Raw genomic sequence first — 23,822 nt, forward strand, 5'->3', positions numbered from 1 at the left:
TTACCTAATGTATTAAAAATAAGCTTGTACGACAGTTTTATTCTGATTTTAATATAAACAGAAGTTAAACTTCATTTAAAGGATGGATAAAGACTTAATAAAATATACAAAGTCTTAACATTAATTATCTATGACCCTACTAATTAATGAAAAAATTGTTTTCACAGTTGTTGCTTCAAATGAAAAAAAAAAAAAAGCTACTTGTCACTAAATAGAAATTGTGATAAGAGTAATGAGATGCAGTTAAGTAAGTGTGAGGCCAAACCTTTGTGCTATCTCTGGTGAATGGGAAGTTGCAACTGCGAGTAGAAGTGGTATGTCTGCTGCATCAAGATCGAGGACGTGTGTTAAGTTTGCAATACTAGCATCGCATACTTCTGTCGCTAGAAGTACCTCAGCCAGTGCTTCACTTTTTAACCACATTTCTCTCAGTTTTGCTTCGAGTATGCCTATGCACTACAGCAAAATGAACAGAAACACGTGAGAAATGTTTCTTTAAATCTGCGCATACATTACAAATATAATGAAAGTTAAAACAATTGTTTACTTGTGAAGCTGAATGATATTTCCGCCATAAGTAGACAAAACCTTCGAGCATGTTTGATACGAGCCTGGACATACCAACTGGCAAGGGTGCAGTGTGAGAAGGCATATTGTTAGATATAATCCCAACGTGCCAAGTATCTAAATCCGCTAAGATACAAAGTGATTCGGCAACTGGTTGATCAATAGTCGGGAAACGTGCACTTGCAAGGCATTCTTCCCGTATACAATACCACCATTCTTTTTCTACTTCAACATCATTTTTGTTTTCTTCTTTAATAACTTTCTTTTTTCTCCTCTTTTTCTTTTTTGGCAAACCTTGTAACACTAATCCCCACGTGTAAGAAGTTTCAAAGTTATTCACTCCGTTCGTCTCTTCATTTTTTATTTTACTTTGTAAAAGTGTCTTCGTAAATCCGGTATCCTGGTGCGAATCAGTCTTCTTCATTTTTCTCGACCTGTAATAAGAATATTACGTTTCACGCTAATTTCACGATATCGAAAGAACGTTAATGAAACTAACCGTGGCATAGGTAATTCAACAACGCTACTAGCTTCCATTAATGCTTCTAAACTGTTAGATCTAGACATTCTAACGTTTCCATCGCCGACCGTGCTACCGCAGGTACGCAGAACTTCAGTCGCGTTAGTTGGAGTTTCCAGAACTTGTTTGCAGCTGTCGTAATTTTGAGAAGGTACAAAACTTTGGCCATTACACTTTTGACAAAATTCGAAAGATCCTGATGGTACTCCGGCCGACGACTGAATACTTTTGGAAGACTCAGGAAAATTTCTCTGAATGATTTTTCTCAATACGCCTTCTGGCAATTGCGCGGACGTGCTTGGTACTCTGGTAAACAAACATTGACAATTATATCCAAGCCGCGGTCGTGATAACGTTTTCATAGATTTCTCTTCGTCGCCGAGCATGAAGAATACGTGAGAATTTTTCGTTTCGTTCACCATACCTGGACCAGTGTGAAAACCTGGCCTGGTAGAATATAATTTCAATGTGTTCACGCAAGTATCGTCGAATTCTTGAAGGGTATCTATCTTAGAATTCGTGAATACCTCTTCGGTATCGTCATTCTCAACTTTCTTCTCAAAGTTTCGCAATGGAAAGTCAAAACAATATTGCGGATCAGTCTTAGTTATGTCAGTATCTTGCGATGCGATTTCGCTAACTACTATTTTAACCTTGCTCGACGTACAAGTTTTCTCGTCGACAGAGTCCTTTTCGTTTCCGTCCTCGTCCCAAGAAAACTCCTTCATTGCGAGCTTAGTATCTCTTTCAGACTTTAACGGTTTTAACACGAACGAATCAAGATTCGATTCCATCGTGGTGCTGCGTTTAAGAGAGCTAACCGATCCTTCTGCTCCTAATCTTTCTATGCCAAATTGAGAATAAGAGCGCTGCATCGTGGCGTTATCGTTTTCTGTATCAAACGAATGATCCACGGAAAGCTTTTTTCGAACAGACGTATGCGGTATACGTCGAGACGTTGAAGTTTCTCGATCATTACAAGTTACTTTCGAGCTAAACAAGTGTGGACGTTTTATTCTTGCTTGTTCTAAAAGATTCGCGGCTTCTTGGATATCTTCTTCGATAACGCAGCAATATTCTTTCCGCTTCTGTACAATTCCGCTACGAATGAAATATGATAGAAATGATAAAACAGAATTAATCAGATCGACCTTTTGAGGATCTCCTGCGACGACAGTGTGCGCTATTCTAATGGGGTTGCTTAATGCCCCGTACAAGTCACCTAACTGAGCCCATAGAGGATTACAGGGGTACCAAGTACCTAATTTTTCCATCTGAAAATTATGATAACAATAAAAGAGATATTAAAGAAAAACTATGAAGACAAGGAAAATTATATAATTACCAACTGTCGATCTTGAACAGGCAGTGTAGTATATATCCAACCAAGATGATATGTTAAAACAGCAGTTACAACTGTACTTAAAAAACTGAAATATACAGACATTACAATCTAAGATATTCTTATCTGATATGTATATACTTACAAGTTAGTCGACTTTGTGTCAATGTCTTCGAGCAACTGACACATTTGTTGCAAACTATAATGCAGTGTACTCATTTTGTGCTCTATTCTCACTGAATTAAGTAATACATCGTGCCACAGTAAAGGACTGCACGAGTTTCGATTCGTATTAACATTAGTGAGCAAACGTAACAACGAGACGATTAATTGATAAGAAGATCTATAAAGTCGTTCAGGAAGTTGCATCCTTTTGTTCTGAACGTTAACACTGTTCACGTCGATACAAAAGTATCGCAAACGATCCAACATTCCTTCCAACAGAGCCATATGCTCCAAAAGACGAGCTTCTATCTTCCTGTAACGCAAGGTAATAAATTTAACTATGTTTTATAATGTGAGGAGTGTCAACACTTAACATCTTAAATCAAGTTCAAACCTTTCATGGCCCTCGGCTAATCGCACTAACATAGTTAATCCCAGCCTCGTTTTATGACGCTTAACATGTGTTTCTTTATTTTCATTTCCAGTTTCGTTCCAATACTGCACTCCAAAGGCATCGTCGGAATCAGTTCGTGCCAAAGAGGTGGAAACCGCTCGCAACCATCTTCGACGTAAACTGGAAAGGCTACCGAAACCGGAAGATCCATTGCTCTCCAACGATTGGGAACCTGTATTAGCATCACATTTTATAATTAACACCTCTCAGCGATGCATTATCTCTAATTTCGTTTAAACTTACTGCCTGTCGGTGGCGGTATTTCTATGTCCCAGCCGCTGCCGGTACTAGAACAAGTAGAATTTTTCCTTGGTTCAGGATTCGATTCAGACCCAGATAAGTTGCCGGAACTTGGTCTAGATACTGAAAGATTAATCAGTGATTAAGGTGTTTCTTATTTTTCATCTAAATCGTTTCAACGATTCCGCTTACAGAGGGTTCGCAGACTGGAATTGGAATCCAAATTCACGGAACGACCCAATCCTTCATCCGATACTCTCTCGCTGGAACATAGTAATCATGCAATAATTCAGATATCCCACCGACAAATCAATCGCAACACGATACCAATAATGAACAGGCCAGCTTTACCTCTGTTTGCAAGTATTGTGTTCTGTAGCTGGGAAAACTTTCGTACACATGATACATGGCGGCGAATTCATCGAATGGATCTTGAAATCAAATGTAAGAGTTTTAATGTAACAGCAGCGGTTAGCTGATGGATTTTATTTTAATTGGAGCGAAGCTCCGCTATTAAATAACTGATGGGAATTTTTTTGGGGCTTTTTAACTCAAAAACTAGATTATCAATTTTGACCATTCTTTGCAAATCGATCACAGTGGTCACTGCGAGTGTTTATATAGCGGCCTAATTATTATACTCTTGGTGTATTTAATTATATTTCACCTTAAAAGAGGATCCTCTGTAGGTCATCGCCACGGTACCAAATACCATCTCGCTTAATAAACTCACGTCATCCTCGGCTGTTTTTTCCCGCTGAAAATTTACAATTATAAATTTTTGAATAGAATTCATGAATTGAATTTTCCTATCTTTAACGATGACCTCTTACCTCAAAATTGCGGCCGTTCGAATAATTAACTGATTCGCTGTTCTTCGGACTGGCATTATTTTTCAGATCAAACGGAGCCGTTTTATTTTTACACCATTTCTTTTCCAAAGGAAGGGAATCGAACAGTAATTTCCTTCCACGCCATTCGCATTCTCGGAATAACAAGATCCGAACTTGACCCGTTCCAAGGCATAAGGAAGAGATTCTGCAATTATGAGAATTTATTTAATTATCATTTTTCACACTGGTATAATTCATACTACAAATGATAAAATAATGTTTCAATTTGAAGAATTGCTAATACTATGCCGCAATAATATACTGCTCTTTCCTTATATAACTTTCTAATCTATAGCAGGTGTTAATTATAACTGTCACAATAATCGTGTGATTCTTGCCAGAAACTAAGCATAGATCGTATGTAGACAAAATTTGTACAAGATTTATGTAAATTGGATATTTTAAATTGTTCGGTAAATAAGTTTTTTAAAGTACAATGTTTTGACCCCAATATAGCGACGCGTAATACCTATCGAGAAAATAATTTGTTATGTATTCAAAAATAATTAACATACGAGATGTCATAAGGCAAGTTTATTCGCATAAAAATATTGTGAAAAATGAAAAGATTTAGAACAGATGTTCGTATAGTCTTAACATAGAGGTCAATTTTACGGTTCGATGCATAAAGCCAAGTCACGAGTGTGTTAGTAACGATGAAAGATATGACTCCCGCCAACAGGAGATAGAAACGAGTATAACGCAAAATAAGGTTAAGGTACATCGAATTACATAGAAATCAAATATTAACAATATTTCTTTATTTCTACAACGTTTCCTTAAAAGAAAAATCCATTCCTCGTAGCAATAAAAAGTTTCGTTAGAAAATAACCGTTAGAACGATGTGGAAACATCGATAATCGATACGTCATATCAGCAACAGATATCGAAGCAATGAATAGGATTAACAAATATAGAACAATGACACTATAAAAAAAAACGCTTCAATAAGCAAGATGAATGCAAATAAATGAGAGGGTATGCCTGAAAATAAAAGGGTAGTTCTCACCTATCATCTTCTTCCGTTCCGACATTCGATGCTACGACAGTTTGAACGTTACTTCTGAAACTCTTCCTCGAAGGGAACAGCTTATCAAGCAAAGGCATCATAAACTAATGACCGCTTGTAACTACCGCATTGCTCGCTAACTTTGTTTCGTTTTCGGTCTATCATGTCACAAGGAACTGCACCATACATGTTCTCGAGTATCAGTCAACTGTAAATAAAGTCACGTGCGGAGGAGTCATATGATTGTCCGAGATTATCGTGTCTCATTCGGCCAACATCGAATGGAATTTTTTTCTCTTCCTTACTTTCTTCGCCTTCCCGATTTGTTTCACTGCTCGACGAACTGAGAAGGGGTTCGATGAAATGACGATGAATTTTGTAAAAAAGTGACAAGAATAAAGGAAAAGACAAGATTCGGTTGTCGGAGATAGATTATCGACCGTGCGCATCGATTTTGTTCTTCAAGTTGCAAGCTGCGCCGATAGAGGGCGGGACAGTCGATTTGTAACGGTCGTTTAGTTTTTCTACAATCTAAAGTTATTTCAAATGTTGAGCAAGTTTTTTGGAACATCATATGTTCAATAAGTATTAATTAAGAAATTAAGTATGCAAGGTATGTATAAAAAATGTTTATGAATAAAGTCAAAGACTGCGTAGTAGGAGAAATCGATACTATCAGAGACTGAGTATAGTAACAAATTTTGACAGATTTAGGTTTCTGATACCAAGTTAATTACAACTACAATCATTAAATAGTCAGAAATCATTATTTTCCAATAGAATTTGCATATCTTTCATCAAATTTTATTCTTTCATCGATATTTTAGAAAGATTCAAATATTTCGGACAAATATCGATAAATCGATTTAGTATAACAAACAAAATGGAGACGATCTAAGAATTACATTCAGAATCCAACTGTTTCGCTTCTTCGTCGTCAGGATCTCGACGTACAGGTACATCGAAATCCATGTTTCTACGCATTTTATTAGCCAGAATAAGACGATGAATGTATTCCGTGTTTCTAATATCTTCTGACGTATCGAATGCCTTCTTAATATAAGTTTTATTCGATACCGGCAGGTACACCGGAAATTCAATGTTGAACGTGATGATCAAGTTTCCTTTGTCTTTTGGATTTTCCGGTAGCGGCAGTCCTTCTTTGAGTATGTATTTCCGATAATTTGGCCTATTTTGTACAAGATTAAAATAACATTGTTCATTAATACCATAATATATTATTTGGTAATTGCGTAGCACGAGGTGCCCCCTCCCCTCCATTTCAATCTCTATCGTCCCCCACTGGATTCACCATTGATGTAAATTATCACCACGCAGCTTCAATTTTATAGATATGCAAAGAAGGTACTGTATTATTTTTAAATTTTTTATTCCACAATAAAATTTATTTTTAGAAGTAATCGCAAATGAGATAACGCAATGGTTTTTCAGGTGGAGGAGGAAAATGAAAGGAGGGAAAGGATGAAGAAGGTGACTAATGCGATAGGGAGACGTACGCGATGACAGACGTTATCGGTATTCGAAGGGTTCTGTCGTCGAGGGTGTTGACGGTGACCACTGTTCCGGTCAGTGCCTCTCGCAGAAAGATATCGACCGTCATGTGCAAGTCAGAGCCCTCTCTTCGGAAGGTCTCGTGAGGCCGGTCCTCCGTGATGAAGATTACATCCGCTACGCTGACGTGCTTTCGACTGAGTAAAGACATTATGCGAACAACTACTACGATTAACCCATTTCTGTCCCCCCCGCGAGATGTACGATGCATTTTAAACGCATCCCTCGCGAAATTTGAATCGATACGCGAGCGGAAAGGCTGTTACAAGCTTCCGTGGACAAGGAAATACGCGGCAATCCCGTGAAATTTCTTTAAACATTTGCAATTAAATTCTTGTTAACGGGACAGAAATGCTTTAAAATGAATACTACTTTGATCGTCCTTTGTATAATTACGACTGAAAATGATGTAACAATTTACCAGGAATCTTCGTGGGTCCTTGATCACCTTCCTCGGGGAAAATGATCCTTGTTCCTGTCGGGATGCCTGGCTTAATAGGTATCGTTAGAATCTTTTCTTTAGTCACTGTTTTAGACTTGTCATCTCCTACCAGAACTAATCTCTGTATTTTCATCTTTTTAATCCCTCCAAGAAGAACCTGCTCGTATCGAAGGAAAATCTTATGGAAAAGCGAAGATAATCAGAATGAGAGAAAATAAGGACCGGTGAAATTGATTTAATTCGACGGTATTCAAGTAAAAATAAGTAAGCACAAGGTTTGCCGTAACGATCCCCGATGTTATCTACGGTGATTAACACCGGAGAAAGAGAAACTATAAATAAAGTAAAACGTCGATATGGTACCTCCAGTAGGGTTAGATACAAGGTTTTTATCAGAGGCTCTTCCTTGCGCTTTAAACCCCGCCCCTCGGGAAATTCGAGCACAGACGAGGGCTGTGTTAGTACATGGAATAGATCAGCATAAGGACTTTCCGTTCCGAAGAATTCCCTGCAGGAATAACAAAAATGGTACAGTCTTAAATATTCAAAGTATTTAAGTGGCTATAAAATCAGTCAGGTAAGAAGGTCTTTAGCTTGGATTACATCGGCTTAAGAAATAAAATAGAAACGTAGGAGGACGAAGAAGGGAAAGATGATGTATCAAAACAAATTGGATCTCTTTATTTTATTCAAAAGAATACCTATAAGTTCTCATCGGTTCACCGTGATAAATGTATGGCTGGATAAATCCTTCGTCTCCAGGCACACCATTTTTAAGGCCTTCTTCACCAAATTGATCGTATATCGCCCGTTTAAAAGGGTTCGAAAGCACATCGTATGCTTCAGCCACTAAGGAGAATATGGTCCACAAACTTTCATCCTTTGCACGTATGGGATTATATCGTATCGCCAGACGGCGAAATCTGGAAGCCGTAACTTGAAAGAATTGATTTAAGAGTTTATCACGATATTAATAACGATAACAAGAGCTTGGCAATTGCTGAACTCACGCTGCCTTGATCTCCAAATCATCACTGTTCTTTTTCAAGGATAATACTCCATAGTAATCTATACCGCGCGGACATGGACAGACCTTGTCACAAGACATTCTATACGGTATAAGCTAACTGACAAATGTACGATTTACAGGGGAAATGCTGGAAAATGTCAGAATGCGTACATAATTAATAATCGACTATCATTTGTCCTTCTGCATATGCGGCTAATGTCATGGAAGGAAGCCGGTGAGGAACAAGAAAAGGAAGAATATCGGTGCATCGTTTCACGACGATTTTTCAAGTGTTTTCAACAACCAACGCTGCCCCGCTCGACAACCGACTACGATCGTGTGTTAGCTTTTGCAATTATTAAACGTCTCGTGACCGATATTTATTGTTGAGAACAGAAGGAACATTTAATAGGTTGTTTATTGGTTGTTCGAAACGATACTTTTCCATGGATGCTTCTGAAATGATTTTAAATCTCGTGCACAAAGGTAACATAAGAAACGTTTGATTCTTCGTCATTATTGTTGCTACAATTTTTGCTGATGTGTCAAAATAATGTACTGTTACGTAACTTGGAATATTACGGTACTTTGAGTTATCAACTGATTCGCTGAATCGAAATTTCTCCTTTATAATTTTTTGCAATTAATTTACTGATATGATTTTTTAAATATTCTGAATAATTTCGAGTGAAGATTTTCAAGTGATGAAATGCATATTAATTTTCTAGCTGCAATCAAGGCTGAAGTTAACGAGAAGCATCCCTCTGATCATGAGAACGATTCGTCCCCGGATCAGCTCGTTAAAAATTCCCAAAAAGAGGAACGTAAAGAAGCAACGTTCAAGGTTTCCTTAGCGACGAACAATCAGGATTTGGAAAGTGATAAGGAGAACGTGTCAAGGAAGAAGATTCGAGTAGAAGCGAGGCAGATTTGCAATAATCGAGAAAAAGGCGAGGAGGAGAAAATCTTGGTACTGCAGCAACTCGGTCGATCGCAGACACGTCCAGAAGGATTCCCAGCATTTCTATGCATTGACGGCAGGATTGCTGATTCAAGCGGAGTTAAACGGAAAATCCCGAGACCAGCGAACGCCTTTATGCTATTCGCGAACGAATGGCGAAAGAAATTAGCCGCTGAAAATCCTCGAGAGTCCAATAAGGATATCAGCGTTAGGCTAGTTCATTTTTTCTTTCATTAACATAAATCCGTTACCTTTAATTTAATCAAATCATATGATTACGATTATTTTATTTATTTTATAAACATGTATATTTTTACATTCAGATTAGGTATACTTTGGAAGAACATGGCAAAAGACGTGAAGGAAAAATACTTTGCACTGGCCCGGGAAGTGGACGCAGAGCACAAGAGGAAGTATCCCGGTACGTTCTATGCCTATAGGCTCTCTTCAAACCGATATGACCTCGTTTTCGCGTTTGTAGCGGCTCGTTGAAGTTTACCGATGCGACAGAACGTTCGTGGCGAGCGTTCGGTAGGTACACGATAGCCTGTTGTATCCCTGTAAACACAAAAAAGGGGATAGCATGATATACTAAGTCATGACACGAGTTATTTCAATCGTTCTACGTGCTACTTAGTACCTTCCTATATCAACCACCAACTACAGTGAAAATATCACCATTCAGGGATAAAGTTCATTATCAGTTTCTATGTTTCTCTAATTGTCTATGAATTTGCAAACAGGTATCCTTACTTTTTTTTTTTTTAACTTTTTTTTATTTGTCTGTGCAGTACGTCGGATACAACAGCGAGCTTATCCAGGTGTACCAGGTGATTATTTATAATTGTTTCGAACAGCGGATAGTTGAATCGATTGAACGATGATCGATGCGAAGGAGGCTAAGGAGTTGTATGAATTTTATGGAATCGGGTCCGGGTGCTCGTAACCCCGTGAAGGACATTTAGTCGCGTGAATGCTCAGCAACGCGGGATATGTGAGGAATAATCGCGCTTGTCGGTGGGTGTAGGTAGTAGGTAGGTAGGTAGGAGCGCGGTCGTGTATCGGGCAGGTTCCTAGAGTCGCGTCGCAATCAATACCTCCGGTCTCTACTGTTCCCACCCGCGCCGTTCCCCGTCACTCACCCGAGAATATTTCTCCGCTTGCCACCCTGTGCCCTGTACCTCGACCCGCAAAACTCGTATCGCTCTGCCCGTTCCACCCGCAAATCGACGAGCTATAATCGCATTTTAACTTCCCCTCCTCTCCGATCGCTCGTCGATCCCTTCCATTGGTTAATCACGGAATTCAGGACGAGCATGAAAAAAAAGAAAAAAAAAAAAAGAAACGCGAAAAGTACAGGGATTAAATCATTGACAGGGTGGAGGATTAAACGAAGTTTCGCTTGCCGAGAGACAATCGTAACTTGATTAGTCCGTTACCGTCTGGAAGTTGCAATATGTTTGCACCAATGGATCCGAGTTGTCGAATTAACTTTGTCAAATTAAAAACGGAAATCACACGGTGGTTGATGAGCTTGACTTTATCCAACTCTAAATGTTTCAAATCGAAATCGTGTAAACGCAGTCCATTCTCCGGTTTGATCCGCTTTTCATGGTCCGATAGATCTTGTTTTGATTAAACGAATTGAGTGACGTTAGATCGATTTCGTAGAGACTACGAGTATCGAGCGTGTTCAAGTATTATAATTGTTGTAATTAATGGGGAATAATTCATGAATGCCGTAGATGAACCGATACACCAAGCGCAAATAGTAATTGCATATTAGACGGATCGATCGTCCGAGCCAATATCTATCCCGCTCTTAACATAATCGCATTCGCTTTCCTATTACCATGTACCCGGGGATGAAATTAAGGGATGAATTTATCAATCTTATCGACGTCAAAGTCTTAACGATCTACGTTAAAAAACAATCTACTCCTGTTGAAGATGAATTTCACAAAATTTCCAAGTTTTCAGAATTACATAATGAAATGGTCATAATCCTGGAACGTTGACTGACAAAGTTAGAATTGAAAGTTTGAAATGGAAAGTGAGCAAAGCGGATGAATAACGCCTCAGAACGCAGCTGTTAGAGGGGAAGTGCAATTAGGAGTATCAAAGGAACAACGGTGCAATTGAAAATAATTACATCATTCATACACTGACCTTGACAGGGAACGATATAACAATATCCACAAACTGGATTCAACTTTTGCGTTTGTTTCAAGTGCATCAATTCTACATAAAGTGTTCCCAAACGGAAGGGTAATAGAAAGCGCAATTTCAAATGAAACATTTCAAAGCGAAAGAGGAACATTATTTGTAAAGGAAACAAACTTTTCAGACGAAGAAGGTAGAATAATTTATTTTCATTCATCCGTTAGATTTTTCTTATCAGATAAGAAGCCGTGGTTGAAACAGCCTGGAGAGCTGAAGTGGAAGATTAGGAAATAAACGTTTCAACGACGGTGATATCCAGCTAAAAGTTCGAAAGGGGGTGCAAAGATCCGGGGTAAATTCCCCGCTAAACGATAGCCGTGCAATTGCACCGCGGGTTTGGTCGGCTCGAGCAAGCCGAGTTGGTCAATTAAGATCGCCGGAAAGTGTCGATATGCCTCTGCGCGAGCGTTCTCGAACGCGCGGAACGGGATTCGCGTGCATCTGCGCGACTGCATCGCACGCGTGACGAGGGAAAAAGAGGGGTGACGCACGGTCGCGCCAAGGGAAGCCGTCAAAATGTCGAGGCTGGTGCATCCAGCAGGCACGTAGTGCCGAAGATACGCGGGGGAGGAGTCACTCCCTCTATTTCTCTGCTCTCTGTAACGATCGTCGGTCATCGATCCGCTATCGCATCAACGCGATGCTCGAGCCTCGAGGAAAAGCCGGCCACATCGACGCGCTTCGCGTCTGCGAACGTCACGCGGATTCTACTCCTCGGAGTGGTAGCTTAGAATCGGATCACTGCTTTATACGATGCATCAGACATTTTAACCCTTTTAATGCAACACAACCGTAGACGATTACGTTTCTTAAATTCCTTTAACTTATACCCTTGACATAAGTTCTATCTATGGAACGCGTGTATGCAAAGAGAAGTTTTCAACGATTCCAACAGACGAGCATCTATTTTTAAACAATGTCGACCATGGTTTATGATTTCATTTCCTAATTGCAGGCTTTAAAGCCGAAGAAAGTTGGTGCAATCATAGAAACTTCTGAATGTAAACAACAGGTTTGTCGCATTAAAACATGCATATCAATTAGAAATGCTCGACGATTAATAAAGAATGAAATTTTCAGCAGAAACGAAGAGACGCAAGTTGACGAACCCCGCTGGATTATCGCAGCCGAAACGATCCATTTAAAGGTGTCCGAGTTCGAACTGCGGCTAATCGATGAGAGTACGGTAGGAAGAGTAACGCGGCGGTACGATCGGCCTCCCCCTCCCAAACAAAAACATGTTCAATTCGAAGAGGGATCCTCTTTGGAGGATCAAGAAGGAAGCAACGAGGAATCGATAGGCGACAAAGGGGTTCTTTTATACTTGGCGCAGCGAGACGGAGAAGCGGAACTCTCGCTTCCTCGTGCTCGATTCAGGGTGGGGAAATCCCACCCTACTCGGTGAACCAACCCTCCTCCCTCGAGCCGTTCCCGTCGGATTCGTCGATGACGAAACGCACGTAAATTCGTCGACGTGCACGGTGCTGCCGCTTGGCAAAATCAGTGCGACCCAAGTGCACCGCGAGGGAGGAACGCGGGTCTCCCGTGCGCGGCCTGCCGTTCCCGCTTGCGGCCACGCGCGCCACTTCCAGACGGGCATCGGTATCAGAGAGCGAGAGACCGCTCGCGTAAATAGGTCGCTGGATGCGCGCACGAGGCGCCCGAGTAAATAGCCGGAGTCGAGACGGACCGAGAGCGGAGCGTGATCAGGGTGTCAAGTAGAGGGTGACGATCACGATATACATCTACGACCAGGGAAATTGAATGCGATACGAACATCATCCCAGTGATTCGATATTTCTTCCAGAGTGAACGATTCTGGTGAATAAACGCAATGAACAATCAGTGGAATTAATATTACTTTACATTGGAAATTAAGCGTTTTAGTGAACGAGGTTTATGAACTGGACTAAATTGCAGAATGTTGCATTTGTGAAAAATTCAGGAAAGTAAACAATGAGTAATTGTGTTTGAAGACCAGAGGATACTTTTAATTTAAAATCACAGATGGAACTATAAATGAAAAATAAAAGAAGAGGAAGGAAGAAAGGGTTTCTTTAGTCGATCAACAACGAACACAGAAGCAAACAGTTGGTATCGATTCCCAAGCGTAGGAACGTTTTCGCGATGCGTGGCGGCCGAACGGATTAGAAGAGAAAAAAACGAGAGCGGCAGGTGTTGAAAGAAGAGAAAAAGCTTCGAGCATCGATCTTGCGCCCGGTGCAGTTACCATGACGCGGCGGCTCGTCCGACACGTCGAACCGTATCCACTTTCGTATCGACTCGTCGTCCGATTCTCGAGACGCGATCAACGGACCTGTAGTTAGTAGGCTGCTTCGAGTATCTGGCGATTCAACGGACGGGTAAACGATGACGAAGAGGACGAGGATAACGTCTGCGGGGATGACGATGACGCCGCGCACGACGGGACTAACACTGGGTCTTCCCGACGGAATGCAGGAGGCCAATCGAACGCCTCCCGATACGACACCCTCCTCCTCTTACGTGGTCTTCCCACGTAAACTAAATTCTGTGACGTGTTCGATAAAACAATAGAGAGAAGAAAGGAAGAGAATCGAAGAAGGGGCCAATTTCATTTAAAAATAAAAAGACACTCGAAGATTCGACGAGTAGTTTACTCGCTTAGCGAGAGGATATTTTCTCGCGAACGTGATAAAAACCGAGCGAATCGTACTCTGCGTCGCGATAAGGGAACCTTTCCGTCTTTCCTCGCAAAGATGGACTGCTGTAACTACGTCGAGGCTTACACGGGAGGGGGCCACTTTTATCAACAGCAACACTACTTTTGCTACGATAACGCGAACACCGAGTACGCCGGATACGAACCGCCTCCGATCTCCACCGCGATCGAAACTAGCGCGCGTTACAACGGGGCGATACCACCTGCCTATCCCACAGGTAGATATCGTAAATGCCTTAGAAATTCTTCGAGCAGATGTTCTATTATAAATTTATGATTTTATTCCAAATTTACTAGATAATGATTCAGTTGAAACTTTATAATATACCAAGGAGGATAAAGGAAGATCTAACGCGCGTGCGTGCAAACTGCAATCAGTAATTTTATATTTATTCGTTTAGGTACCTTAGAAATTTCTTCAATTTCTAATGGATTTATATTATGAACATCCAAATTTCAGACTCTGTTGAATTCAATTAGGTTCCCGGATTCTTACTCCGTGCATTTACATTTCTTATCAAATTCTCCCTACGCGACCATCTACCCGTAGCCAATAGAATCTTTCAACCGTTTTTACCTGTTCCGCAGATTACGTGTACAACCCGAAAGAGGCGAGGCTGCGGAAGGCGATGCGCGAACAGAATCGCGAGCTGTCCAGACGATCGATCTTGCAGAGCGCGATCGCGAGAGCTGGGGTAATATCCGGACCGGTCAACTCAACGACATTCTTGGATCATCAGCACCGTTTCGGATGCGTGTCAGCTGGTTTGCCGATCAATTCGACGGTGGAGTCGGATCGAGTCGCGGAACCCTGGTTCCAGTCGACGTCACGAACGAAAGCGATTCACTCGCCGCGAATGAACGATTGGTATGGAAACGTTGGCGATCCGATCGAAAGACTTCAAGTTATGGGCGCGATGCACCAGCGTGCACCCGACAAATGCAAGGACGCGATGAGAAATCAAGCTGCGGCCAGTGTGGCCACCGCTTCGGCCGCGGAATGCGGTGCCGCCGCGTTCTCCAACAACGGATACCCCATTGATTTCAGCGACGTGAACCGTGAACGGGAACAGCTGCGTCGTCAGGAAAATATCGGGGACTATTCCGAATTTACCGACGGCCAAAAATGGCATCCCTATCAGGTGAGAGATATTCTTCTTAAAAATAATAAAAACATTCATTGATATTTTCTTTTTATAATTCTAGAACGGAGGAGGTGGTCATCAACACCCGAGAACGCCTCATCCTTCACAAATGACTGGTATCATTCATCCGAACGTTCAGAGCATCAGCTCCCATGAACACGGACCGTGGAATCAATTCTGTCACACCGGTGTCATACCCCGTGAGTTTCTTTAATTGATATTTCAACCAGATCTGGAAGATACAGGCTCATTAGAGATATTAATTGTGATTTTATAGATGGTCCACCTATGCCCAGAAACATTGGAGTCCGTGGACCACGACATACCGTGTTGCTGCGGGACCGTCTACCCGGTAGACACTGTGAATTTCCCGAGGAAACGGCACGGTTAAATTACAATACTAATAAACTTAATGTAGAGAGCATACGGGCGTCCTACTCGCCTCCTCAGCATCAGGTCTCTTGTCGTTCGTCGACTCTTATCGCCAGAAAGAACGGGAAACTTTAACCAGGAATATATTGTTTCTTCAGATGCCGAGATTGCTCGAATCGTCGGTCGATTCTATGATGGATTCCGCGTCCACGTCGAGGATTCGTCGCGAGGACGAAGGACCCAGGTGGGAGCCGAACGGCATCAACAATGGAATGTCTATGGACAGTCTAGCAGCCTCGACGGTAAGACAGTTTGCTTTTTGAATTCGCATCGGCGCGATGTTGAACGGCTGTTGTGCGATCAGGAATCTAACGCGACCCGCGAAAAGGAACGGGAATCTCGTCGGTCCGCCGAGAGATTCGAGCCGAAGAAGAAGATTGTTAGCAAACCGTTACCAGGTTTTCATCAGGCGTTCGGATCGACGGAGATCGGCAGGTTTTCACGATCGGAGTTCTTCGTGAACATGGTCGGCGAGAGCGGCGGGAACGTGGAAGTGGCCGACACGGATAGTAGCAGCGTAAGTACAGATCGTATGTCAGAAGTAAACGGAGCCGCAGTCAGCAGCGCGACGCGTGATACGAGCGCAACCGCAACCGCAACGACGACCGCGAGGACTTTCGAAGCCGACGCCGAGGACAGCGAAGAGGCAAGCTTGGACGATACGAACAACGAGCTAGTCGCCACCACCTCGATCGGCATGTACTGCGGACAACCGAGCACCCCTCGTTGGCACAGCCCTCACGTAGGCGCCATAGGTAGCGAAATTTAAACACGGATCGTTAATCCTTTCCAGGACTAAAGTCTCAGACTGTTAAACAGGGAAGGTTGTATTAAAAGTAAGAATTAATATCGTGCTTAACTTTATCGAAGGTCAGAATATGTGCCGATAATGTATCTTGTATAAATTATCGGTATTTGAACTTTGATAAAGTTACAATGATGCTTGGACTCTTAGAAACGATTACAGCCTTCGCTGCTGATTAATAATTGCAATCTCTTTTAGAGTATACTTTTTTCTTATCGAAGACTGTAACGATCGTTAATAGAATTTTTATTTTATAGAAACGAATAACCTGAGAAAGAGATTAATGATTCGATAAGGACGTGAATTTCGTCCACTTGTCTTTAGGATTAAATTATTCCCTCCGACTTCGAACGATCCGAGAATATTTTCTACTTGACGAGAGCATCTTTGTTGAATATCTGAGTAATCATAGTTAACGAATTTTCCGTTGATTCGTTTATTTTCTAAACGAAGTAACTGAAATTTTTGTACAAATATCATTTCACGGATTTCGAACGATCGGAGATTGCGAATGGCGTACGAAACGTCCCGGCAAACCACGTATGTTTTGCCGAGATTGTGCCTTCAATAGGACTGTGGAAATATCAAAGGTCTTCGAAATTTCTGCTTGAATCAAAATGAAATCAAAAACAGCACGATATTAGCGGGTCTCGTACGTCAAACGTTAATTCGAGCAATCTACATAAATTAAAAACATCAATTAACTAAAATAATTTCAAAGAAAATTATTATGTAAATATTTGCAAATGAACGAAAATGAAGATCTCATCCGTCGGTATATTTTTTCTCTTACAGAATATATTGAAATAATTTGTGGGTTGCTCGGACTTTGTCAAAAAGTATAATCAAAATGTGTCGATAAACGTATCTATATCGACACCTTCCAACAAGTTGTTAAATATCGTCGATGATACACGAAACTGGTGTATCAGCGACGAATTATATGAATATATTAAATATATATTTAAAGAAGTATACATACAGAGTGGGCTTCGCAACTGTTTCAGGTGATAACTCCTTATGCAGAATTAATAGGAGAATTGATCTGTGTAAAAAAAATATGCATTTCCATTTAAAAAAACAATGTAATTATTAATTGCACGTGCATTGTTTCAGAACCATTTATCTTTCTCCTTTGGCACTTTTTCATAAATGCGTTAAGAACGGAGTTATCATCTGAAATAATTGCATAGCCCACCCTGTATATATATTGTAATTATTTATAATGTATAATGAAAGGAAACGCGCGACGAAGAGGTACATAAGTTATTTAGTAGAATATTTAGGCGACACGTATTGCCGCGCGGAGAAACGTATAAATAAAAGTGGACATAACAACAGCGAACGTAGAAAGTCGAGAAACCGACGAACACTTTTGCTCTTCTATGTTTGTTAAAGGGAATGCATGGTTTTTGTTATTTCGCATTCAGAACTCGTTTACCTTTGAAACGTGCAAAGAGATTGAGAATCTTTTCAAAATATCGTTAATTGATGGGGGGGAAAAAAAGAGAGAATCGGTTAGAAAAAAATCAAGAGGAAAAAAAAAAGGATTTATCAATTAAGACCGTAGACAGTAAGATTCGTAGCTTTAATGGAATCTCAAAGGAAGAATTTGGATTTTTTATATACCCATTTTAACGTATATTTAATAATATATTTACAGAAACTTTGGGACCTTTTAAAATAGTGACAAATGTTTTTTAGAATCGTTCGATTAACGGGACGATGGTAGAATATTAAATTGTGTGATAATTTAGGGATTCCATTTAGTAGGTTTTATTAAAATTACATAGGATAATTCTTAGGTATTTCAAGAATTGTTCTCTAAATTTTAATTAACGATAGCGTAAAGTGTTAGATACTATTTTCTTTTTTTATTCTCTTTCATCGAGTTCTGAATCCCGTGCAGGCACCTGTGACTTATCGAGCGATCTATCGGTACATCGACTTGACATAATTCGTGCCAGCTACCCTGTACCTATAATGGGACCAAATTGTGAAAGAAAAGCTTTTATTTCGCGTTCACCGTCGCGCTTACGTCCCACGTATTATTATCGGGTATGGAAAGAACTCAATCGCGTACTGTTTGCTCGAGCAAGAAACGATTCATGTTAAAACATAAAATGTTCCTCTGACGAGGAACGTCGCGTGTTTTAATAGGAATAAAAAGGTAAGTTTCATCGAGCAGACGGTCAACTTGAATCGTTGAAGATCGTTGTTCAAGTAGAGAGGAGATAAAAGTTTATAACGGATACATTAGGAGCAGTTCGACCGTTTTTTTTTTTTTTTTTCTCTTGGATGAACGAACGTCCGGGAAGTATGAAATGATGTAAATGCTGTGATTTGTTTTAACATTAAACAATGTAGTTATAGTATTTAACAAGCGTGAAAATGCTGGATATCGTCGCGACGTCACGAATGACGAGTTGTGATAGAAACTTGATAAGAAATTTTAGAACGATTCGTTGCTTTAATTTTTGAATTCTGTATAAGAGCACAAATAGATTTAATTTGTTAGATAATTGAAAACCATTGGAAAGGGAATAGTTGAAGAAATCCAGATTCAGTAGGTTCTACTGAAATTTCATTGAAAGTTTGAATAATTAATTGTACCATTTGTTAAAATGTTTCCTGGATGATCCAAAAATTAAAGCAACGTACAAGACATTCTCTTGAATTATAATCATGCCAGTTTCGTCTCGTAAAACTCGAATCCTATAAGGAGATTATAGCGATCCGTTAATTACTTGAAATTTTAATAATTTTGTTACTTTATTGATCTGTCGCGTTGGCGAATACGGATTGTAACATAGAAATTAACCACGTCTCTAACGATTAAGCGTAAACCGTAATCTACGTTTCATTATCGGCAACGATATTAAGTGTAGAGATATAGTTGTAAAAGTGTGCGAATCAGAAACGATAATGGGGAAAAAAAGATGAAGTAAGGAACAGTGTCGAATGACAGGAAACTTATAACATATTGATAACTCGTAACGACTTTCTGTCTAATTATTAGCAATCTATTCACTCTAATCGTTAGTAAACGCGTTTAGAAAGCCGAAGTGTATAGAAACGAGAAACGATTACGAACCATTGTACATCTTTTAATCCTACAAGTGCCAATGTTGGTGAGAAAAGTCCTTAACAAAGGCTCGTGTTATTCTATCGAATTCCATCAAATGTCTATTTCGCGACAGCTTTAACTCTATCAATTTTCAAACATTCATTGTATTTATATCTTAATCACTAAAACTCGAGTGCAATATAGGATTTCATTGGCTAAGGGTAAACGTCCCATCACCTTTGATATTGAGAGAACTCAAAACTTCTTCTCTTTGAGAAACCTAAATTGCACACGGTTTTACATTTATAACTGAACTGTTTAATTAATAAATTAGACAAGGAAGGAAAATTGATAGAGTTAACGCAGGCAGAAGTTAAAGATCAAACATGTTTTCATTCATAAGTCGTGTACATTGAAATATGGGTACAGTAGAACCTCACTTAATCTCTAATTACAGCGTGCTTGTATTATATACGTCCATTTGAAACCTGTTGGTGTTACTTTGTTTTCTCAGTTATTTAATTATACTGTCCACCAGTAATTAATTTTCTGCTGTTCATTCAGGTTCCACTGTATCATTGAGCTTAAATTCATGTTCAAAGGAACCCTCATACGATCGGTACATATTGTCAATGCTGTCAATATTTATTAACAAACTGCATTAGCCTAGTACGTTGAATATTTATTGACAGTACTTTGTGTCTGATCAAAGGAAACTTTGTACAGTCATTATTATATTTATTGTCAATATTTTGTGAATACTACAAATATTTTATTTTTCATCAGACCACATCATCAATATTTTAAACAACGACAGTAAGTCAATCTGTTCCTTCAGACGTTCAATAATATTGACAATGTATATTGATCGTTTGAGGTCACTTTGTATTGTACACGTTACCGGTTTGATGGATCGTAACCCTTTAACGACACTCCGTGAGAGGAAATTAAAGAAAAAAAAAAAAAAAAAAAAAAGAGTAATGTTTAAAGAAGAATAAACGGATGTCTATGCGACAGTAAAGAGAGGAAGAGAAAACAAAGGAGATAGAATGAAGTTTTGTCTTATTTTCTTCAGTTACACCCGAAGGCTTACCTCTCCACACCAGTTATTTTTCCTTTCTCACCGAGATCCTGCGGAATCCTTGGAGCCTCGACTGCCATTCACAGGATTGCAGAAAACGGTGAGATTTTGTCAAGAATAATTCCCGACGATTGCTGCTGGTTCACTGCTCAATCCAGATGCGGAGTATCCAGAATTTCTGACAACGTTGTGGTAAGAGATAAGAGATTCCTCTTCTTCCTTGGTATAATCATCCTCTGCATTAAAAGCATAAAAATTATAAATTAATATAAATTCTTAGAATTGCACGACTTTTTTGGACTGTTCCCATCACGCAAGGGAGAAAGAATGGTTCTGTCAGAAGAACTTGATGACCCATCCGTCGGAAGTGGTGCGTTCCAGGGATAATTACGAATCGTTCGCAAACGAACGAAACGATGAAAAATACATATTGATCGGTACACCTGGCAGTAGCAATCGAAGCAATATCCCTGGTACCATGTACGATAATATTGATAAAGAAGCTTGCAAGCCGACGACCGTGAAAGTCGAACAGGATGATTCCCCAAAGTCGTCGAAGCAGGAGGGAGATGTTTGATAAATGAAATTGCAAGAAGATTGTTTAATATACTTTAAAACTACGTAGGAATATAGCGAATAAGTTACTCGAATAATTATAATTAATTTCTTGATCCTTCGATGGATCTCGTTGTCGTAAGAATTTTTTCCAACACGTTTTGTACATGATTTCGGTACAGTTCAAAAATATAATGTTCAAATGAAAGTATGTTAACGTACAATTAACGTTACATTTTGTTTTTAATTTGTAACGCGTTTGATAAAGTTAAAGGGTTAATTTGTTCACTACAAAAAGAGAGAAGAAAAGAAGAGGAAATATTTGAAAATACAAGGCGAACCGTGTCGAGGTATGCCGACTGTTAATAAATGGAATTAATCGCTTCCGTTTCTGTGTAAGAATGCAGCGGGTAGAATGCAATTTGTAAATAAAGGAACAAAGGTTCGTCCGACGGTGATGGTTTATCACAGCGATTGTAATTCTGGATGTTTATTACAGATGAGCCAGCAGAAGGCGGCGTTCTTCAAACGCGATAAAGGAACATCGTCGTGGACCTCCCAATCCGTCAGGTGAGCTACCTAACTGGCAGGTAGTGACGGATGGGATATCCGTATCGTAAACGAGTCGTGTAACCGGTGAACGTTGCATTGGTTTCTTTTGTTTTTTTTTTTCTCGAGGTAAAGGTTCTTTTTATTGCCCTCGCCACCGTTGATGCGTCCGGGACGTAGAATCGCAAGCGTACCCCATGCAACCTGTCGATCACTATTTCTCTGTTTAATTAGCCGGTCCCAATAAATCCATAAAAATATTATAAATAGGAATTAGTAATGTCTAACCACGTCATATGATATTTTAGGAAACGTTGAAAGTCGCTTTTTTGAAGAACTTGAATTGATATAACTTCAGAAGAAGAAAAGGAGGAAGAACATCTTGGAATACCCTTCAAGCTCCATTTAGATTATTAAGACTATTAATTGAGTTTCTATTAATTTTCATTGCGTTCAGTTCAGTTATTAATCTTGAAGTAATGTCTAATTAATCTTGAGTAATGTCTAACCACGTCATATGATATTCTAGGAAACGTTGAAAGTCGCTTTTTTGAAGAACTTGAATTGATATAACTTCAGAAGAAGAAGAAAAGGAGGAAGAACATCTTGGAGTACCCTTCAAGCTCCATTTAGATTATTAAGACTATTAATTGAGTTTCTATTAATTTTCATTGCGTTCAGTTCAGTTATTAATCTTGAAGTAATGTCTAATTAATCTTGAGTAATGTCTAACCACGTCATATGATATTCTAGGAAACGTTGAAAGTCGCTTTTTTGAAGAACTTGAATTGATATAACTTCAGAAGAAGAAGGAGAAGAAGAAGAAAAGGAGGAAGAACATCTCGGAGTACCCTTCAAGCTCCATTTAGATTATTAAGACTATTAATTGAGTTTCTATTAATTTTCATTGCGTTCAGTTCAGTTATTAATCTTGAAGTAATGTCTAATTAATCTTGAGTAATGTCTAACCACGTCATATGATATTCTAGGAAACGTTGAAAGTCGCTTTTTTGAAGAACTTATTGGTATAACTTCAGAAGAAGGAGAAGAAGAAGAAAAGGAGGAGGAAGAACATCTTGGAATACCCTTCAAGCTCCATTTAGATTATTAAGACTATTAATTGAGTTTCTATTAATTTTCATTAATGTTCAGTTCAGTTATTAATTTTGAACATGGAGGATCCTGCGAACGGTTCCTCCGTGTTTCCACTCTGAATACTTTCCATATGTAATACATGTTAAGATTTCGCTAATAACTGAACTGCACATAAAACTGTCGAACAAATGATGTATCGGCATCGATGTTGTACAGATTCGTTTAACAAAGATCAGAGCCCGTTACACGTCCGTGGCTGAGCATCGGCGATATCGCGACTTTTCCCTCAACAAAATTACTAGCACAAATATCTGTCAGGGCTGAATGGTTACTTTACCAGCCAAAACCGCGCGCGATGGCAAACAAGAAACGGTCCTGCTCAAATATCTACTCGCGATACATCGGCCAGTCGGACGTAACTTGCTGTTGATTTTTGTCATTTGACTCGAAATGGTCAGTCTGCCTGTCTGTCTGTTCGTCGAACGGTTAACTGTTCCGTCCGCGACCATAGTTTATCCGATGCTCGAAACCTTGGAAACATTGCTGCGCGTAGAGGGTGAAGTGCCAAGGGTGTTTAACTTCAATGATAATCAGAGGATCGTTGATGAGAATGATATAGAAACATTGTTGCTAACACAGTCACTTTGGTACACGATCCTCTTATTTTGATCAGCATGAAAAAGTAATTACCAGCCACTGCACACCTTCTCCGTGCATCCCTTTGAGTTTTCGAAGCGCACAACATCAGAGTACACTCGCGAACTTGGTAAAGAAATCTCGATCGAACGAACCTCGTGCGAAGCGATCTTTATTTTCATATAAACGACTTTCTTCCTACCGGCCGCACTTCCGTGAAAAAAAGTTACAAACTGTCGTTCTAGCGGCGATGATCGTCCAATGATCGTACGAACGAGCAAACAAATGTTAAAAGCCGCGATGAAGAAAGAGAGGAAAAAAAAAGAAAAGGGCGAACGGTGACGCTCGTGGAGATAGAA

At 39.8% G+C, this 23,822-nt stretch overlaps 3 protein-coding genes and 2 long non-coding RNA genes across 12 annotated transcripts; 2 read left to right on the top strand and 3 right to left on the bottom strand.

The window, feature by feature from the left end:
* Positions 1-182: 182 nt before the first annotated feature.
* Positions 183-5,628, bottom strand: LOC117609606 (folliculin-interacting protein 2). Of its 2 annotated transcripts, XM_034336167.2 has the most exons (13): positions 5,496-5,628; positions 5,191-5,398; positions 4,122-4,326; positions 3,956-4,045; positions 3,640-3,719; positions 3,481-3,551; positions 3,292-3,411; positions 2,989-3,220; positions 2,575-2,907; positions 2,433-2,517; positions 1,067-2,361; positions 548-1,001; positions 183-456 (listed from the first exon to the last, which is right to left on the bottom strand). In XM_034336167.2, exons 2-13 carry the CDS (start codon positions 5,289-5,291, stop codon positions 244-246), a joined length of 3,279 nt encoding a protein of 1,092 aa, XP_034192058.2. In that variant the 5' UTR covers positions 5,292-5,398; positions 5,496-5,628; the 3' UTR covers positions 183-243. The 2 variants fall into 2 exon arrangements, with proteins under 2 accessions (XP_034192058.2, XP_034192059.2); XM_034336168.2 differs by having other exon boundaries at positions 5,191-5,621.
* Positions 5,629-5,982: 354 nt separating this feature from the next.
* On the bottom strand, positions 5,983-8,363 carry LOC117609530 (dnaJ homolog subfamily B member 13). Of its 2 annotated transcripts, none has more exons than XM_034335992.2 (6): positions 8,215-8,363; positions 7,906-8,140; positions 7,568-7,712; positions 7,184-7,361; positions 6,708-6,879; positions 5,983-6,379 (listed from the first exon to the last, which is right to left on the bottom strand). In XM_034335992.2, the coding sequence occupies exons 1-6, from the start codon at positions 8,234-8,236 to the stop codon at positions 6,085-6,087; spliced, it is 1,047 nt and encodes a 348-aa protein (XP_034191883.1). In that variant the 5' UTR covers positions 8,237-8,363; the 3' UTR covers positions 5,983-6,084. The 2 variants fall into 2 exon arrangements, with proteins under 2 accessions (XP_034191883.1, XP_034191882.1); XM_034335991.2 differs by having other exon boundaries at positions 5,987-6,379; positions 7,906-8,127; positions 8,215-8,356.
* Positions 6,271-6,733, top strand: LOC143305462 (uncharacterized). The gene is made up of 3 exons (XR_013062408.1): positions 6,271-6,356; positions 6,448-6,555; positions 6,643-6,733. It is a non-coding gene; the product is annotated as an uncharacterized LOC143305462 (long non-coding RNA).
* Positions 8,364-21,968, top strand: LOC117609522 (uncharacterized). 6 transcript variants are annotated; one of them, XR_013062406.1, is made up of 11 exons: positions 8,364-8,699; positions 8,942-9,386; positions 9,498-9,595; positions 14,687-15,240; positions 15,305-15,443; positions 15,521-15,699; positions 15,774-15,917; positions 15,980-16,192; positions 20,623-20,820; positions 20,909-21,625; positions 21,683-21,967. XR_013062406.1 is itself a non-coding variant. In XM_076689194.1 (10 exons), exons 1-10 carry the CDS (start codon positions 8,660-8,662, stop codon positions 21,203-21,205), a joined length of 2,307 nt encoding a protein of 768 aa, XP_076545309.1. In that variant the 5' UTR covers positions 8,364-8,659; the 3' UTR covers positions 21,206-21,968. The 6 variants fall into 6 exon arrangements, 5 of the variants coding, with proteins under 5 accessions (XP_076545309.1, XP_076545310.1, XP_034191870.2 ...); XM_076689194.1 differs by having other exon boundaries at positions 20,909-21,968; XM_034335979.2 differs by lacking the exons at positions 8,364-8,699; positions 8,942-9,386; positions 9,498-9,595 and adding exons at positions 10,859-12,409; positions 12,478-14,316 and having other exon boundaries at positions 20,909-21,964.
* LOC143305461 (uncharacterized) lies at positions 9,486-23,822 on the bottom strand. The gene is made up of 3 exons (XR_013062407.1): positions 23,532-23,822; positions 20,641-20,864; positions 9,486-9,732 (listed from the first exon to the last, which is right to left on the bottom strand). It is a non-coding gene; the product is annotated as an uncharacterized LOC143305461 (long non-coding RNA).

Source organism: Osmia lignaria, chromosome 7 (genome assembly GCF_051020975.1).
Source record: "Osmia lignaria lignaria isolate PbOS001 chromosome 7, iyOsmLign1, whole genome shotgun sequence".
NCBI classification, from domain to species: Eukaryota; Metazoa; Arthropoda; class Insecta; order Hymenoptera; family Megachilidae; genus Osmia; species Osmia lignaria.